The sequence below is a fragment of the Perognathus longimembris genome, chromosome 1 (assembly GCF_023159225.1).
Source record: "Perognathus longimembris pacificus isolate PPM17 chromosome 1, ASM2315922v1, whole genome shotgun sequence".
NCBI classification, from domain to species: Eukaryota; Metazoa; Chordata; class Mammalia; order Rodentia; family Heteromyidae; genus Perognathus; species Perognathus longimembris.
Genome location: NC_063161.1, coordinates 91,881,893 through 91,901,907, shown reverse-complemented (window position 1 = coordinate 91,901,907; position 20,015 = coordinate 91,881,893). Strand labels below are relative to the sequence as shown.

At 40.7% G+C, this 20,015-nt stretch overlaps 1 protein-coding gene across 5 annotated transcripts in view; it reads left to right on the top strand.

The window, feature by feature from the left end:
• The window catches only part of Pcsk5 (proprotein convertase subtilisin/kexin type 5), a 411,976-nt gene that overhangs the window by 357,671 nt on the left and 34,290 nt on the right, over positions 1-20,015 (top strand). For all 5 annotated transcript variants that reach the window (XM_048332196.1, XM_048332181.1, XM_048332173.1 and 2 more), the window contains 3 exons: positions 11,218-11,260; positions 13,582-13,718; positions 15,085-15,285. In XM_048332196.1, coding sequence (XP_048188153.1) covers positions 11,218-11,260; positions 13,582-13,718; positions 15,085-15,285 — 381 coding nt within the window. The remainder of the gene's footprint in view (positions 1-11,217; positions 11,261-13,581; positions 13,719-15,084; positions 15,286-20,015) is intronic.

Sequence of the window (20,015 nt, the reverse complement as noted above, 5' to 3'; positions counted from 1 at the left end):
TAACCATTCAGTGTATTCCAACCAGATACTAGCTGTGGTATGTTTACAAAGTTTATTAGTAGTATTCTGTCAGATGAATGGAGCTGTTTGGTTTGAGGGCTTAAAATAGTATTTCATATAGTTACTTTCAACAGTTGACCTGGATCTTGAGCCTAAGTTCTCTTTTGGCTTAGATTTTTTGTTCTTCCATTAAAATTTCAAAGAACTTTCTGAAATAACTAATGCTATTTTGTTCATCACATTTTCAGTTCTTTTTCTCAAAGTTCTTTGTTATTTTCTATCCTCTCCTGGGGAATGGTAACCTGTTCTTTTATTTATTCTATAAATTCACTAAAATAGTCTTCATATAGAATTTTTTAGTAATATACATGTATATGTGTATGTGTGACTGTGTAGCTTCTTAGAAGTGATAATTGATGGCTTTTAAACCGTTATGGAAAATTATCTACTCCTGAATATTGCTTCTTCCAGTTGTATCTTTTTTGGAACTTTGTCATTTATCAGACCTACTCATTCTAACTTCATGTTTCTTATCTACTGTTTCCTTATTTTTGTCTCTATAGTCTGTCTTTCCCGTCTTTTTTATGTCTTTGAGTTTATTCTCTTTCTGCTATACTTAGCCTACTATTTAATCTATCAATAAATTTCAGATTCTAAAACTCATATTTTCTTCTTAAAAAAGTTACATTCAATTTTCTTCCAAACAACTTTGGCACTTTTACATTGTAATATGTTCTACTTCTTTTTAAAATATTGCATGTTTTGTAATTATATTCTGTGTCAGATAACTTCATTGTCTGTGTGGGTCTGACTCTGTGGTTATTTCTGCTGACATTTTCTAATAGTGTCTGATTTGTTTGTGCTATTAATGTTTTAAAAATATTGACCTGGGGAGATGGGTCAGTGTAGAGTCCTTGTTTAGCATACATAGGCCTTAGGATCAGCCTCCAGTACTGGGAGGGAAAAGCCCATAAATGCTTGCCATTTTCCTGAAAATTTGACATCTGAGAATACTTTGTGGTCTGAGTTAAAGGTTACATTTCTGCTAGAAATGTGTTTTCTAGAGAAAAATCTTTCCTAGAAAAGGATCGTGTTTGCTCATACCTGAGAGTACTTTAAGTTGTTTCCTGTAGAGCTGTTCCAGACTTCAGAGATAACATGAACTGATTATAGATATATGAGATATCTAGCTTAGGGGTAAATATGTCCACACGAAATATTTATTGTTGCTGTTTGGAGTGTGTGTGTGTGTGTGTGTGTGTGTGTGTGTGTGTGTGTGTGTGTGTGTGCATGTGCCCTGGTATAGGTACTTAACTCAAGGCTTGGGCAATGTCCCTTACCTTTTTAATTCCAAACTGGTACTATACCAATTGATCCACATCTCCACTTGTGGAAGTTTGTTGATTAATTGGGCTTCTTATGGCTGTGTTGGCTTAAAACTGCCATCCTCAGAACTCAGCCTGTAGCTGTAGCTAAGAATACAGGTGTGAGCCACCATCACCCAGTTTGTTTGGTTGTTAATCTATGCAATGCCAAGGTTAACATCGAGATGATATTTGCTGACTCCTCCCCCTGGTAATATACTTTCTGTTCATTCTTATGCAAAAATGCTAACCCTTGGGGTCTTATTTTAGTCCTACATTTTATCTAGTCACTCTACTGTTAAAACACTGGATTTTTGCATGAAGATCTGGAGATAAAATACCTCTGTGAAGTATGAGGGACCAGGTAACAAACAGTACAAGTAATGTATCCAATGCCTAACATATGAAACTGTAACCTCTCTGTAGATCAGTCTGATAATAAAAATTTGAAAAAAAAAATACCTCTGTGAAAAGAAAGAGAAGGGAGAATGGAGAATCATAAGTTGGTTTCTTTCAGGCCTGAACAAATACTGTATCGTATGCTAAATTAGGGGTTTGCTTTTGCATTCTATCACTTACCACACAGTGGTTTCTCTCTAATCAGCTTTCTTAATTACTGTCCTCTCACCAGCCTGCAGAATTGCCTTTATTGTGTTACTAGGAGCAAATGCTCCTAGTAATATCCCAGAAGAATATGGATTGTAGTATGTGACCAGATAAATGCTAGCTCAGTCTTCCTATGTTTGTTTTAGAGCTGAGAGCACATCCTAATCTTTTTGCTTTTACTTCTTTGGTGTTTCTCAGATCTGAGTTTTCTTATTACTGCAGTAGCAGTCTTAATTTGTCCCTAATCATTTCCTCTCTCCTATATTCATTTAAAAAGTGTTTCTTGAGCATGTTACATGGAATCCTAATTGAGTTTAGAAGGCTATAATAGATTTAAGTGTTTCTGTAGCTAAATGACTCATTTTCCACATAGCACCTAGATTTTTATCAGGTATGTCACATTGGGCCTTAAAAAAAATATGTAAAGCCCTATATGTCGTCCTACTACTCTTAGATTAAAAGGTAAATCGTTAATTGTCCTGGTCAATCAGATCCTGTTTGAGTTGCAGTTGTGCCTAGTATGTGTGAAGCTATGAGACTGATCTCCAGCACTGCAGCATAAAAGAAAGAAGGAAGGAAGGAAGGAAGGAAGGAAGGAAGGAAGGAAGGAAGGAAGGAAGGAGAGAAAGAGAGGGAGAGAGGGAGGAAGGAAGGAAAAGAAGGAGGAAAAAAGTGAGGAAGGAAGGAGAGAAAGAGAGGGGAGAGGGAGGGAGGAAGGGAAGGGAAGGAAGGAAGGATGGAAAGAAGGAAGGAAGGAAAGGAATGAAGGACATGAATATACATATATCTATTGTGAGCAATCCATGAAAGAATTAGCTGGGAATATCTATTCACGTCCTCTACCTGCTAGGGCCAGAGATGCGGGAAAATTCACCAGCAGCTTGCTTGTTAAGATCTTCCACTGTTGAAACCAGTGGACTTGGTAAAGCCATGAAACCAGTGAAGGACTGCGTGCTCATTGAGCCAACATTTATGGATAATGATTTCTATTATTTATTCATATCCCTTTTACTACTATGTCTTTCCTGGAGGTTGTGCCCAACTGTTGACTGTGCAATTTGTATTACTTCCAATTCAAATATTTATTCATTGTCCTTGGACACCCTCGAGAATAAAATGATCAAAAACATGAACAGTCCAGTCCCCCTAATCAAACGCTTCATATCCTAGCTCCACTGAACATTCCAGGAAAAAAAATCTGTTTTCAAGGCTGTCAGAAGATGCATTTTATATTTGAATGTTAATGTATTTGAATGTTAATCCAAATTAACATTCAAATACTCAGTGAAAAGAATATTTGAATTATTACTTCTTAGTGTGTTTGGGGCTTATAATTAGTTGCATTCTTTGGGCATATAAATCTCCTACTCATTTCATTATCCTCTGGTGGATGGAGGAATGTCAGCGACTCTTCTGCAGATGTGTACAGTCATCTAGTAACTAAGCACATATTTACTCTGGGAGAATATGTGTTATTGACAATTTGTTTAATTATCTCTGAAAACAGTTCAAGTATTGGCCACTTCCAATGCTGTCTATGTCCTCAAAGGGAGCAGAGGAACACCTGTGTGGATAGACACTACTCTTGCAGGCTGCAAGTGCAGGACAGGAGTGGTGGGAGAATGGTTGGCCCCAGAGGCAGCCCCTGGTACTGCTAGCAAATCTGAGACCGAGCCAAGAACAACTCCATTTTATTTGCCTTCTTTGCCAAGTACTAACAGAAGAAGCCACTTGTTTTAAAATTCAATTTTAGGCCTGGAGGCATGAATCAAGTGACAGAATACCTGCCTAGAAAGTACATTCAAATCTCAATATCACCCTTTCCCCATGCACACCAAAGAAAGTCGTGTGTGTGTGTGTGTGTGTGTGTGTGTGTGTGTGCGCCCCCACACGCTGGTATTAGAGCTTGACTCAAGGCCTAGGAGCTATCCTTGGCTCTTTTTTTTTTTTTTTTGCTCAAGGCTAGTGCTCTACCACATGAGCCACAACTCTACTTCTGGCTTTCTGGATTGGCTTCAAACTCTGATTTTCAGATCTTGGCAGACATGAGCCACTAATAGCCAGAAAAAGTGAATTTTACTCATGGAGTTGTTTTTAAAAACACCTGATACTATTTGAGCCAGGCTTTAGAAAAGCTGTCTCAAATTCCTGGGTTCAAGCAAACCTCCTGCCTCAGCCTCCTAAGTAGTTTGGATGACTGAAATATACTACTCGATCCAGCTGTTTTCTTTGCTTAAAAAACTCTGTTCATTCTAATGAATTCTGTTACACATATTTATTGAGAAAGCATAGAAATGTACATATATATGTATAGAATGTATACATAAATAAAATCAGAGATGACCATTTCACCTTTTCTTTTCTTTTTTTGGCAGAGGCAAAAAATATAACACATCAGTGAATCTATCGTGGTAGGAAGTAGGTGATCCTTTCATAAGGGACACAGGGAAGATAGGCTTCAATTGAGAAGAACAGAGGATGGTCTTGCTAATGTGAGATGTTACCAAAGGTCCTATAAGCTTAGGGGGATAGCCCAAGGTAGGGTAAGAATGCCCTAAGAACAACTTTCACTCAGTGTTTGGCAGTCAATGTTGCCTCAATATTATCTAATCCATGACTGATTTGTGCGCAGATAGATATTCTATGATTTTTTCAAGTCTGCCCTGAAGGCAGCGAGTTTCTTCATTTTCTCTAAGTGAAACATAAACATGCAAGAAGAGCAATCAAATCATCAAAAAGCAGATTAAAGGCATTTTGGTTTCTGTGTATCCTTAGTGACAGAACCCGAAGTTTATTTGAATCATAAAAATAAATGCATCTTTTCTGGATGTGTTTCAATGTTTAGCTCCCTGATTAATTTCCATATTGAATGGTGAAGGCTGCAGGTGTTTCTGAGAATGCAGTAGAATATCATTGACCACCATGTGGTATTGAGAGAAGCATCGATGGTTCTTTGGGTGCAGAGCCCTTGTGATGAATTTCAGCACAGATGACTCCCCAGGACACTGGAAAGCGAACTCAGAGGATCAAGCAAAGCTCTCCACACAGACTAGACATTCTAGCACTGCCTAGCCCAGCCCATTCACACAAGACAACAAAAATGAATTTCCTCAAGTAACGAAGGCTGGATCCCCATCTTGACAAGGCCTCTGCTTACATATTCTCTGAGCCAGAATGTTTGCAGCTAGAAGCCAATAACTTGAATGCTTTGTTTCCTAAATGTGTGAGGCTCACTTTGAATTCTGACTGACTAAACTTGACTCAGCTCCAACATTTGACAAGACCAAATAACCAAAACTAGGACTCTAGATACTCACACACAGTGAGCCCAAAGGAAGATACTCTTAGGGGAGGAACACAAAGATGCAATGTTTATGTGCCTCTGATCATATAAAGTAATATTTAGTGAAATGAAACCAAGGAAATGGAAACAAGAAGGTTTTCCTTTGTTGTTTTTTTTTTCTTTTCTTCTTATTTGTTCATTTATCTGTCTCTAGGAGGGTAAGGAGGGACAGAGAAATGGAGGGACAAAGGGTGAACAAATGCAGCAGTGGTATTCACTAGACACTATGTTGAAAATGAACTATACCACTTGTGGATGGGGATGGTAGGGGAAAACTGAGAGAGAGTGTGGGAAGGGGTGACATTGTCCAAAAAAGAAATGTAGTCACAACTTATGAAATGGTAAGCCCTCTGTACATCATCTACATAATGAAAAAATTTTAAAATAGTCAAAGCTATGTCACCATCCTACTTCCAAGATAACTACTCCTCTACATGTACAGGAGAAGCCAGGAAAAAATTATCTTTCTTCTTAAGCTACCTCTCCTTACCATCTGAATGCCCCATTGACTTACAGTCAAGTTCTAGGTTTGAGATTGTTATCTTTTTCTTTAATCCTGTGACAGCTGCCTCTCAGTGGTCAAGCTAAATCCATCTAGTTTATGTCTAACTACTGGATCTTATGCAGTGGGAACTTCTTTTAAAAAATAATAATAATTCTCATTCTTTAGAACATTGGGTAATAATAAGAAAAGCTAATGGGCATTCATAATCTGTAAGAAGGCACATTTCCTGGCATATGCATTATTTATGTGTGAAAATTGTTGTAAAGGTACCAAGTTCACTCTGCCACTGGACTGGAAGAGTCCCTGTACTCAGGATCGTATTGGTATGCACATTTGTGAAGTTTGATTCTGTGTAATATTTTCATCAGTGACCTGATTTAAAGACCAGAGAGCAAGCTCATTAAGTTCCCAGAGGGAACAGATGATCAGAACATTAAAGAAGAGAAACTGACTTGCCCTAGTCCTTGCCAAATAGCAAAAGCATCCGAGTCAAAGATATTGGTCAGGCATAGAGAGAGAAAAGTCAGCTGCCAAAATGCAAGTTACTTAGAAAAATTGCAAAGTTATTTTTAAAAAACTGGGAAGAGGGCTGGGGATATAGCCTAGTGGCAAGAGTGCCTGCCTCGGATACACGAGGCCCTAGGTTCGATTCCCCAGCACCACATATACAGAAAATGGCCAGAAGCGGCGCTGTGGCTCAAGTTGCAGAGTGCTAGCCTTGAGCGGGAAGAAGCCAGGGACAGTGCTAAGGCCCTGAGTCCAAGGCCCAGGACTGGCCAAAAAAAAAAAAAAAAAAAAAAACTGGGAAGAATATAGACACAAAACTTGACCAACAAGCCCCAAAGAACTCTGGGGTTCACTGGGGCCTCTGTTCCCACTTAAAAGGGATTTAACTCCTCAGTCTGCAGATAGGAGAAGCACAAAGCTCTCCCCAGGATTTCTAAGAATATCAGGAAACTTTTATTTCTCACAAACACCATTAGCTGTGAATTTCTGCTTCCGCTTTAATTAGGTTAGGGCTAATTTGGGGGCTTATTTTGCTGCCAGATTGTGACCCAAACATTCTGTTTTGTTTTTGATATTTTGTTCCAATCTTAGGGCTTGAACTTATAGCCTCGATATTGTCCCTGAACTTTTTTGCTTGAGGCTAGTGCTTTACCACTTGAGCCACACCTGCACTTCCAGCTTTTTGATAGTCTATTAGAGATAACAATCTTATGGACTTTCCTTCCTGAGATAGCTTCAAACATGATCCTCAGATCTTAGCCTCTTGAGTAGGTAGGATTATAGGTGACTCAAAAGTATATATGATGCTCTCACTGAGAGAAACTCTGGAACTATCTGTGAGGAGGACAAGCCTATTTACAAGCCTTCATTATCTACCTAACAAAGATTAATATGGTTGAGCACAGGTGGCTGAGTTCTGACACTACTAGTTCAAAGCCAGCCTGGACAGACAAATCAGAGAGATTCTTATCTCCAATTAATCAGTGAAAAGTTGTAAGTGGAGCTGTGGTTCAAGTGGTAGAACATCAGCCTTGAACACAAAAGCCAAATAAGAGCACAAGGCCCTGAAATCACACCCCAATTCTGCTGCAAAAACAACAACAAATGATCATGAAGAAGTCATGAGCTAACAACACTATAGCCAGGGGTCAGCAAACTTAATCTGTGAAGGAGCAGATCCTAAAGATTTCATCTATTTTTGTAAGTGCTCCACATGAGTACTGTAGCATGAAGCATTCATGTATAGCATATGAATGAATGGACAAGGCTGGATTTGGCCCAGGGATGGATCATAGATTCTCCACTTGTGCTGGACTCTATTTTAGAATCTTTTACTTCAGGGACTCTTACTATCTTGTCTCACTGACTCACTTTATAACTGCAGAAGCCTGGACCCAGAAAGTACCATGATGTTTATGCTAGTTCACCAAAGTCTGGGTTAAACTTTCAAGCTAGAAACAAGTTGCCTAGCCCAGTACCTTTTCTACTACTATACTGTTACCAGGCTAGCCCCAGGAGGTCCTGGTGGAGCCTCTTCCAGGCATCATCCCATTGTAACTGTTGGTGTGATGCATGTGTTGTTTTGTGAGCAAGATAGAGTAGAATCATCTTGCAGTCACCCTGGAAAGAGCCAAGACAAGCATGTGACTAAATTAGGCTGGGACAAGGCTGCCTGCCCTGCGAAAGGCAGAGTTTGAGTGTGAAGGATGGGGTGGCATTGTCCAAAAAGAAATGTACTCTTAACTGACTTATGTAACTGTAACTCTCTGTATATCACCTGTATAATAACAATTTATAATTAATTAGCTAATTAATAAATTAAAAGACAGGCTTTGAAGAAACCAGAGTATAACCCAGAATAGATTTAAAAGGACATTTGTATCCCAGTTACATTCTTCACTGAAATAGATAAAGCAATCCATAAATTCATATGGAACAGCAAAAGACCTAGAATAGCCAAAGCAATTCTAGGCAAAAAAAAAAAAAAAAAAAAAAAAGCAGTGCAGGAGGTATCACAATACCAGACTTCAAGCTCTACTATAGGGTCATCATAACAAAAACAGCCTGGTATTGGTATAAAAACAGACCGGAAGACCAATGGATCAGAATTGAAGACCCAGAAATAAAACCACACTCTTATAGTCAGCTGATATTCGACAAATGAGCTAAAGACATACAATGGAATAAACATAGCCTCTTCAATTACTGGTGCTGGGAGAACTGGGCAGCCATATGCAGAAAACTCAAAGTAGACCCTAGCCTATCGCCATGCACCAAGATCAACTCAAAATGGATCAAAGACCTCAATATCAGACCTGAATCCTTGAAACTACTGAAGGACAGAGTAGGAAAGACACTAGAACTTATAGGCACACGAAGGAACTTCCTGAATAGAGTCCCAGGGGCACAACAAATAGAGAAGAGACTCGACAAATGGGACTACTACAAATTAAAAAGTTTCTGCACAGCTAAGGACATAGCCACCAAAATAGAAAGACAGCCAACCATATGGGAAAGGATCTTTACCAGCACAGCAACAAAGGCCTAATATCTATCATCTACAGAGAACTCAAAAAACTAAGCCCCTCCAAGCCCAATAAACCAATTAGGAAATGGGCAAAGGAGCTCAAGAGAGACTTCACAAGAGAAGAGATAAAAATGGCAAAGAAACATATGAGGAAATGTTCAACATCCCTGGCAGTAAAGGAAATGCAAATTTAAAACAACCCTGAGATACCACCTCACTCCAGTTAAAATGGCCTATACTCTGAACTCAGGCAACAACAAATGCTGGAGGGGGTGTGGGGAAAAAGGAACCCTCCTCCATTGTTGGTGGGAGTGCAAATTAGTACAACCACTTTGGAGAATAGTATGGAGGTTTCTCAAAAAGTTCAATATAGACCTACCCTATGACCCAGCCATTCCACTCCGAGGCATCTACCTGGAACAGCAGGCCCCAAGATATAAAAAAGACATTTGCACTTTCATGTTTATCGCTGCACAATTCACAATAGCCAAAATATGGAAACAACCCAGATGCCCCTCTACAGATGAATGGATCCAAAAAATATGGTACCTATACACAATGGAATACTACATAGCGATTAGGAATGGTGAAATATTGTTATTCGCAGGGAAATGGTCAGAACTTGAACAAATAATGTTGAGCGAGACAAGCCTAGAACACAGAAAACAAAGGGGCATGATCTCCCTGATATATGACTGTTAAGATGGGGTGATGGGGCTGGGGATATAGCCTAGTGGCAAGAGTGCCTGCCTCGGATACACGAGGCCCTAGGTTCGATTCCCCAGCACCACATATACAGAAAACGGCCAGAAGCGGCGCTGTGGCTCAAGTGGCAGAGTGCTAGCCTTGAGCGGGAAGAAGCCAGGGACAGTGCTCAGGCCCTGAGTCCAAGGCCCAGGACTGGCCAAAAAAAAAAAAAAAAAAAAAAAAAAGATGGGGTGATGGAGAGACAGTACAGACCAGGTCTGTGAAACCAAAAACTGTTTGTCAAATGGTATTTCCCACAGGATTGGGTCAGCGACCCAACATTATGTAACTAAAACCAAACAACTACTCAACATATAAAGGTCAAAAATTGACCTCTCAGGGGCTGGGAATATGTGGCAAGAGTGCTTGCCTCGTATACATGAGGCCCTGGGTTCAATTCCTCAACACCACATATACAGAAAATGGCCAGAAGTGGCACTGTGGCTGAAGTGGCAGAGTGCTAGCCTTGAGCAAAAAAGAAGCCAGGGACAGTGCTCAGGCCCTGAGTTCAAACTCCAAGACTGGCCAAAAAAAAAAAAATTGACCTCTCAGTGGAATACAATAGCTCAAAAGCTATGTATGTACGTTCATATAAGACTCCTGTCGACATATTGTCTAATGTCGACATTACATTTAAAGCCCTAGGCGAATTTTCTTGGGCATAGGCCACGTGGCTACTGTATATGTTCTTGGTACATTGTGTATTGTAAATATGTCTACCTGACCTAGGGAAGGGAAAGAAAAACAGGGTGTAAGATATCACAAGAAATGTACACACTGCCCTACTATGTAACTGTACCCTTTTTGCACAATACCTTGTCAAAAAAATTTTGTTTAATTAATAAATATTTTTTAAAAAGGACATTTGTGCTCCAAGTTTTAAGTCCATGGTCTTAGTTAGTTTAAATGAAGTTAAAGGTGACAAAAAAAAATCTTTACATACCAAGAAGACTGGTTTAAGGTGGAACAGCTGTTTTTCATGTTTGATAAAAATGGAAAGAACAGAACTGGGCTGCAGATCTGATCATGGGAAGACCTAACCATGGTACCTGTTATTTGTAAAGGTCATAGGTGAGAGGAAGGGGCACAATTGCTTTTTTTTCTTTCTTTCTTTTTACTAAGCAGATCTGAGGGTTGATATCTTCTAGGCAGGAGAAGGGAGAAAGTTAGTTGATTGGTTGGTTGGTTGGTCAGCTTGTTTGTTTGTAGTGTTGAGCTGCAAACCCAGGGTCACTTTCACATGCAAGGTAAGCCTTAGAGCTGAGCTACACCCCCAGCATTGAGGTCAGGAGCTTCTTAATGTGGACAGTGGTTGAACTACAATTTGAAGACCCAGTAGCATAAGGCCTATTCTTCTTTGAAACTTAGGGCCAAGATTTTTATGAGGCCCCTTATTTAACTACTTTCGATAAAGATAAATCACAGTGTACTTCTTGTTAGTAATTAAAAATGGTGCAATCTGCTCAAATATCATTTCTGGGCAGTGCATTTAATAAAACTGTCTTAGAAAATTATCTGTCTCAAGCCACAACTTTTCTAAAGTCCTTTTTTCCCCTCTCTCTCCAAATAAGACACTCCTGATGATTGTAATTTTTCATTATCCTAATTTTTTTCCCAGATGATCCAGGAAGCTGTGCCTCCTGTGCTGCAGGGTATTACATGTAAGTCTGGCTTTTTTTTTTTTCATGACACTAACTTTTCTGCAGTTTAAGCATTACTGACTTAATCCTAAATCCAGTGATTAAAGCAGAGGCCCTGCAGGCTGAAGCAGCTCTGTTATGTGGACTCATTAATATAAGCAATTCTTGGATTCAGCAGAGAGCCCAGCTGTTTTCTTGCCTCGAAAGGAGGCCTTCTCTTTCTTGATCCTGGAAGTCATCCAGCCTGACACTGGTGTCTAGCAATCTTGACATGGGTTACCAAGATTCAGACCTTGTCATTTATGGACAGACCTTAATCATTTATCCAGTCCCAAGTCAACTGGTTCCAAATGTCACCATGGAGACCTCTTGTCCTTAACTGGAGTCAGAGACTCCAGGGGAAAAGCCAGGCACTATATTAGCTCTTAGTCTTCCCTTGAGGAAAAAGAGACAGACCATCAGGTTAAATGAAACACAGATAACCATTCACCCCAAAGTTTTCTAATAAAAAAATCTACAAAATCAAAGATGTAGTGTTTCAATGACACTCTTTTTCCCAATCTAGTCTCCCTTCCGGTTTGCCTTGTTTGCCTATCCTGGAAGGAAAAACTAAGAAAAACAGAGAGATGGAAGGGAAAGACAGGCCCAGGTGATTGCATTGTATAGGCTGCCCAGTTGCTGTGAGTGGTGTGAGGAGTTCTGAGATCTCCAAGCTCTCATGTCCACTTACATCAAACTTCTCAGGAACATTAGAGAAATAACAGAGAAGGGAAAGTCAGGGAAGTGCTAGTGCCCCCACATGCTGTGCTGGAGGCTAGTAAGTAGCAGGTACACATCCAGACCATCTCTACTTCAGTAGCTCACTTCCTCATACCACCAGCTTCTTCACCAACTTCCAGGAGCTCAGAAGGTGGTAGAGATGGAGGTAAAAGGGATAAAGAAAATGGGAGGGAAAGTAAAACCCCCAATAGCAAAAACAAATAGAAAATATTGAGTGAACTTCATGGGACCAGAAGTGTTCCAGGTTTAAATGCTTTGATATGTTTGCATATATATATAATTATACTATATTATTATATTGTATAGTATCTTATACTGTATATTATATACATCATGATATAGCAACTCTAACACAGAATTTGTTATTGTGTACAGAGAGCCTGAAGATAATGCTATAAAACATCAGAAATAATTCAATACATGAAGTAAATTTCACAGCCGGTGTGGGAATTTTCACTTGGGGCATCATATCATTACTAAAAAAGTTTTGAATTTAGGAGCCTTTCACAGTTCAGACTTTTAGACTAAATCTGTATTTTGTCTAATGGTTTTAATTCAACTCTCCTAGAATATCTGGACTGAGTCCTAAATCGCTGTACTCCTAACCCACTGATTTAAATTATCATTCCATTTGAACTGAGAAGGATGGATACAGCAGAGGCACTTGTTATTATATTATATGACAGACCAGCTGACATTTCATAAGCAGAAAGTGATTTGTCAGCATTTTCATAGTCAACATTACCACAGATTCCCCAAGCAGAAATAAAGGACAGAAAGGTTTCAAGGGTAAGGTCACATAGTCAGAGCACAGAATGTTTCTTGAAGAACTAAGGAAAGGAAGCTTAGATACAGACTTAAGAAGCAATTGTGACAGAAGCAAATGGGCAATTATCTCTTTAGCCCTCGTACAATTCTGCATCCCTCTAGTCTAACACAGCCTGGTTGTTTCCCTATTGAGAAATTCAAGAGAAGGAATAGTTATCCTGTGCACAGATTTAAATGAGCTGATTCTGAACACATAATCAAGACTCCATAAATCACCATGAGTCCCCCACTTCTCCTTGAACCCCTTCTTAATTAAGGCCCCCAGCAATCCATAGGGTGGTGGCCAATGACTTGGTTTGACAAAGCAGGTCACACCAAATGCAAGATTCTTCCCTTAAAATCCAGTTAACCACTTTTGATAAAAGTGCTGCATAAAGCCATGGTGACTCATGTCTGTAATCCTAGCTATTCAGAAGGCTGTGATCTGAGGATTGTGGCTCAAAGCCAGCCAAGGCAGGAAAGTGATGCTTATCTCCAATTAACCACCAAAGAGCCAGAAGTGGAGGTGTAGCTCAAATGGTAAAGCACTAGCTTTGAGAAAAAAAAAAACCAAGTGAGAGCGCCAAGCCCTGAGTTCAAGCCCCAGTATTGGCAGGCACACGCATGCAGGCACGCACACACACACACACACACACACACACACACACACACACACACACACTCATCGCAAGGAGATCAAGTTAAGGCTGGTAAGAACATAATCGCATAGAAGAAACTAATTTGTCTTCCCCTAGGTTTGAACACCATTGTTATAAAACCTGCCCTGAGAAGACCTTCATTGAAGAATGGACATGCAAATCATGCAACCCTAACTGTGGTAACTGTGACCAGAATGAGTGCTTCTGGTGTGAGGAAGGCTTCTTTCTCTCAGGTAAACCAGGGAACAGAATGGCATTGCAACAGGAAAAGGTGGGGCCAGGCTCTTCCTTATACTTCTGTGGTTGGTTTCCAAAGTCTGTGTGCTGGAGTCTCAGGTCCAAGGAAGAATTTTAATTCAACTTGACTATAAACCCTAGCCAGACCTACTTCCTTCTGAAGTTAAAAATGAAGCCTAGTTCATGTTCCACTAATTAATCTCAAATAGTTCCAAGCCAATGGAAACAAGAGTAAGTTGGGGATAGAGGAATAGTGAAGAGGGGACCTGAATATAAATGCTTTTGGAATTTATTTAAGTCACCTGGAATGGTCAGGTGACTAATAGACAGAGCCATGCCTCTTTCTGAGAGACATTGTTCATGTTATAAATTCCTATGCACAGTTAGTGCCAGTACTTGGGCTTGAACTCAGGGCCTGGGTGCTGTCCCTTAGCTTTCTTTGCTCAAGACTGGCCGTCTACCACTTGAGCCACATTTCAACTTTCAGGTTTTTGGTAGTTGATTGGAAATAAGAGTCTCACAGGGGCTGGGGATATGGCCTAGTGGCAAGAGTGCTTGCCTTGTATACTTGAAGCCCTGGGTTCGATTCCCCAGCACCACATATACAGAAAATGGCCAGAAGTGGCGCTGTGGCTCAAGTGGCAGAGTGCTAGCCTTGAGCAAAAAGAAGCCAGGGACAGTGCTCAGGCCCTGAGTCCAAAGCCCAGGACTGGCAAAAAAAAAAAAAAAAAAAAAAAAGAGTCTCACAGACTTTTCAGCCTGGGCTGGCTTCCAATTCAGGACCCTCATATCTCAGCCTCCTGAGTAGCTAGGATTACTGGCATGAATCACCAGTGCCCAAGCTCAATATGGAATTCTTAACAGATTTATTTTTCCTCACTCACTGTCTTGCTCAGAGCTGGCACTCTAACTTTTTGCTGATTTTTTTTTTTTATATGGAGTATTACGGACTTTGCTTTCCTAGGCTATCTTTGAACATCCATCCTCCAGATCTCCACCTCCTGAGTAACTAAGACTACAGGCATGCGGCTCCCAAGACCAGCTTAGTAGATTAATTTTATTTGCAATTTTCAAGGCCTCAACAGTTCTTGTCTTTATTCAAAGCTTCTCATCCTTTAAGATGATGGCCAATTTAAATTCTCAGTTCAAAGAGGGCTTCAAAAAAGGGTTAGATATTTTAAAATACATTCTGTAGTTGAAATATGCTTAAAAAATAATAATCTTGGTTTCTTTCAAACAAGCACAATCAAATTCATACCTGAGACTGCCTTCAAGCCTCTGTGGACTTGCCCTTGAGTCACACACCCATCTTAGCTGGCCAGAGGCCTGCCTTCAACACTTCCTCCTTGTGCTCTGACCTAGGTGGCAGCTGTGTGCAAGAATGTGGACCTGGCTTCTACAGTGACCAAGAGGTGGGAACCTGTGAGCCCTGTCACCAAACATGCGAGACCTGCAAAGGCTTTGGCTATGATGAATGCACCAGCTGTGGGGACAGGCTGCAGCTGTGGCTAGGGATGTGCATGCCGCCCGCCCCGGCTCAGGTAGAAGACAAGTTTTGGAATGGTAAGTGCCTCTTAAAGAGAGATGGCAGCAGTCCCACTGCCTGCTCTGCCTCCCTCCCTCTTTAGCACCTGTTTCTGGTGGATCCCATAGGTTTAACATAAGAATCAAGTTTTGGCTGCTCCCCAAGTTCACTTGCAGACAGAAAGGGTAGGAAGGGACCCTTGGCACTTAGAAGCGAAGAGGAGCTGGTTAATGATTGGTCTGGCCCTTGAGTTTCTACCTGCCTGAGCAGCCAAGGAATTGATGGGAATGGCCAAATGGCCATTTGTTCAACATTTTTAGAATAACTTCTATCATATGCAGATATCTCTTTCTTATGAGAAAAGAACTCTTCACACACAAGGGGAGGTTTTCCAGATAGACTAGTAAATTGGAACTTCTGCTTGAACCCATGATTTTACTAATAAGCTAGAACTTGCCACCATTTGAACTTGCATTTAAGCAGCTGCCCTCAGCCAGGTACCTGAAGTCCTACCTAATCAAGAGGCTGAGATCTGAGGATCACCGTTCAAAGGCAGCCCAGGCAGAAAACTATGTGAAACTCTAAACTACAAAAAAAAAAAAAAAAAAAGGCCAAATAGCTTAAAGTAGTAGAGCACTAGCCTAGAGCAGAAGCTTAGGACAGCACCCAGGCCTTGAGTTTAAGCCCCAGGACTGACACCAAAAAAAGAAGGAACAGAAGGAGAGTGTTGGGGAAGAGGGGGAGAAAGAAAAGGAGAGTAGAGAAAAAAGAAAAAAAAAAGCTGCCCTCTTGGGCTAGGAATATAGGTAGCTCAGTAGCAGTGTGTACTTGCTTAACATGAGTAAGACCCTAAATTTAATCCCTACTAAAGGGGGCAGGAGTAGAAGGAGAAATTAAAAAGTTGCTCTTCCCAGATGCAGGAGGGACAGCATGTAGAACAAATGGGGGAGGTGAGGTTCTAAGATGATAGCTATTCAGGTATTCCTTCCAGCCTGTCTTTAGAATTCCTTACAGTACACCTCTGTTGTGGGCAAGTTAAGTACAAGCTCTCTACCAGCTGTCTGTGCCTGAGGTGGTTTAATAAAAACAAAATTCCTGCTGGAAAAAATCGAAGTCCTATTCCATGTAGGGACTTCTATTCAGACTTGTGAACTGTGATATATCTGCTCAGGATCTTCTTAGCCTAGCACTCCAGAGAGCAAGAAAGAAACAGACAGACAGACAGACAAACAGACACAAGAGAATCAAGAGGGCTCGGCTGGTTTCAGAGAAAGGGTATCCCCAGCTGCTGTGGTCTCCAACAGTTTGGCACATGTCTTAAAGGAAATGCTGCTCCGAGACCATCCTAAACTCAGCAGCCAAGGGCCACAGAACAGACAGGGCCTGACTTCAGACACAGAGCTGAGGAGAAAATTATTCCACCACAATTGGGATATCTCCCGTGAATTATAGCTAAACCAAAATGCTGCAAACGAGTTTGTCTGGCATTCAGGCATTTAAGAGGCAACACAAGCCAAGAGGGAAACAGTCTGGTGTTGTGTTTCTTGCTACGAACATCTGTATTTTATCTGGCGTCCAGATGAGGGAAAGAGCCAAGGAGCCAAGAGTCAGGGTAGACTTGATTCCCCAAATGATAACATGTCTCTTCAACTGGACTACGCATTCTGCAAGCAAAAATCAGATTTTGATTGTTTCCCCTTTGCCGAAGCACCACACCCATTCCCCTCTACTTTTTCTGTTATGACAATGTATTAGTTTTTAAGAAATGAAGGATTTGTTCCATGGGAGGGGGCACTGCACTAACCAGCAACTCAGGAAACTGACCAGAATGTTTCTCAGGGCTGAATAAAGGAAATAAAGGCAATGACAGAGCCTCACTTTTCCATGGCTATGACCTATGAAATAAGACACATAGAGTATTAGCAAAGAGAAGGATATATATATATTTTTTATATATGCATATATATATATATATGCATGCTCATGAAACAAGGTAAGTCAACGGCTCCATTTCCCCCAGATCCACTGCCAAGCACTAAAACAGAGAAAGTTCATTTTATGAATCTTGGGAGGTGAGAGGCAAAGCCCCCATTTTCTTCCTGCTTTCTTGCCCTCAAAAGCAAGGTCAGTAGTGTTATCAGGCAGTACAAGGCTCTTAGGAGCAAGTACTAATTAGCCACACCTTTCACATGATGGGAAGCAGATTTGTGGTCATTCCTGGCAACATTGGAGAACACCCAGACAAATTACAGAGTATTTATGAGAGAATGTAGCTCCTTAGGTGGTACCAGGAAGGCTTCCATAATTTATTTTTTACTATTTCTCTTTTTATTGTTTTTAACATGGATTGAGATTCAGGTTAAAAGGGTAAAATGGAACAAACTTCTTACTTCTGATTGTTAAAAGTTGTTCAGATCCGAGAGTTTTATAGATGTATCAACTATTCCTCTACAGTGGGAACCACAAGATTGTGTTCACATCCAAAGTTCACAGCCCATCCCTGGAGCACAGATAAGTGTGTTCTGGGAGAAAATCCTGGAGCTGAGCGCTGGTGGTCACACCTGTGATCCTAGCTACTCAGGAGGCTAAGATCTGAGGATTTACAGTTTGAAGCCAACCTGGGAAGGAAAGTCCATGAGACTCTTATCTCCAATTAACCATCTATAAACCAGAAGTGGAGTTGTAGTTCAAAGGGTAGCCTTGAGCACAAAGCTCAGGGCCAGCACCCAGACCCATGATTAACAACAACAACAACAAAAACCTGGAGATAAAAATCCAACTGGACTTCAAGGAACTCCTTTATTTTTTATTGTAAACACTGGAACCAACCAGGAAAGTGTCAGGAGAGTCATTTTTCTTGGTCAACCACCAACAGTGTGGGAAGGCCTCCCACTCTAATCCAAGAACGGAGACTGCTCCATGCCCCAGCCCTGGTGTGGCAAATCCTCCAGTCAAGCCCAAGCTCTCCCCAGAGATGGTTTCTCCACTCTGTTCTTCCAGGTACCACAAATACACTGCACAAATGTGTAGATCATCCCCATACCCCTTCTGCCAGTCACTAATATGTTGTAACAATTACATAGTTCAGTGTCCTTCCATGATCAGAATAAAACCCATATGAAAAAGGCCACAACTATACCAAGTGCTAATGCCTCATGCCTGTAATCCAAGCTACTTAGGACTCTGAGATCTGAAGATCCCAGTTCAAAGCCAGCCAGGGTAGGAAAATCCATGAAGACTCTTATCTCCAATTACCTACCAAAAAGCTGAAAATGGTGCTGTGGCTCAAAGTAGTAGAACACATAAGCCCAAGGACAGCATTCAAGCCCTAGAACTTGTACACACACACACACACACACACACACACACACACACACACACACACAGAGCCACAAATGGCTTTTTGCAGTGACCCAAGCATCCCACACCACCAGCGTGTCTGGCAGTGTCCAAATGTAGCATGCTGCAGGCCACAATTTGGGGAGAAGATGATGGCGTCGTTGGTTTCCAGATGCACCTTGATGGAAACAGAAATCATCTCCTTTGCTACTGTGAAGGCATTTGTGCTTTCTCAAGAGGTTTCCCTGCTCCTCCCCCAATAGCAGTGAAGTCCTAGAGTTGGTCCTGAAAATTCCCCCACTTACCTCTTACCCTCACTGATTAAATCCATGCTGTAGCAGCTCTAATTGCATGTTCCCAGGAGACTGGGAGCTACAAGCACAGTCCTGGGAATTAGCTTTTTATCTTTGACCACATACAAATAATTTATCACTAGCCCATCTTTTGATCTTAATTTCTAGGCTCAGAGAATGACTGGAATCTCAGACTCATTCACAAATACTGAAAGCATGAGGAGAGTGAGTCAACCTCAGTCCTGGTGAAATATATTTTCTAATAGTAACTAAACATTAAGGAGTTCTTCTAAAGTTCATCTAATGATGCCCTAGAGATCTGATCTTTAAAAGACTTTATCCATCTGCATATATTAGTTGCCTTCATGTAGAAAGGGGGATGTGATGTATACTGAGTTGACCAATCAGAGTGCAGCATACAGAGTCCAGAATACCCAAGTCACTGTACCACTTTGGCCCAGTGATATGAAGGAACTGCTTGTATTGACTTGCATTGATGGTTCAACATCCAGGAATTTTGTAAGTGTATTGTTAAGCCATAGACACTGCTGGAAATTAGCTCTGGTAACAGTACTGACACCACAGCAATTGTCAACTCTACAAATATATTGTTTTCTAGAGAACTGTTTAGCCAACATACTATTGATTTGGCCTCTCTAAAAACTACTTTAGAATCCAAATTCATTGCAGAAAAAATGTCTCTAGGGAAAGAGGATTGTAGCATTAAGCAGATCTAGGGGCTGGGAGAAAAGCTTGGTGGCACAGCACTTGCCTGGCAGGCACAAGGCCCAGTATTATGACATAAAAGATAACTCTAGAGTTAGGGAGACCTGAGTTCAAATTCTGGCTCTGTTCTTTATTAACAGCATTACTTTGAGAAAATGACTCTTCCTCTCTGAGCCTTGGTTTCCTCATCTATAAAATGAGAGTGGGAGAAACTTACTTCACATAGTCATTTTAAGAATTCAATGTGAGAAAACATACACATCTTCCAGAACACTAGAAATCTATTCCATAAAACTAGTTTTATCACTTGAGACACTAGTTCATTTTAAAGTAGTAATTCCTAGTTGATTAAAAAAAATAAAGCAATTTGAGGGTTTAAAGAATATTAAAGATCTGGAGGAAATAACCTC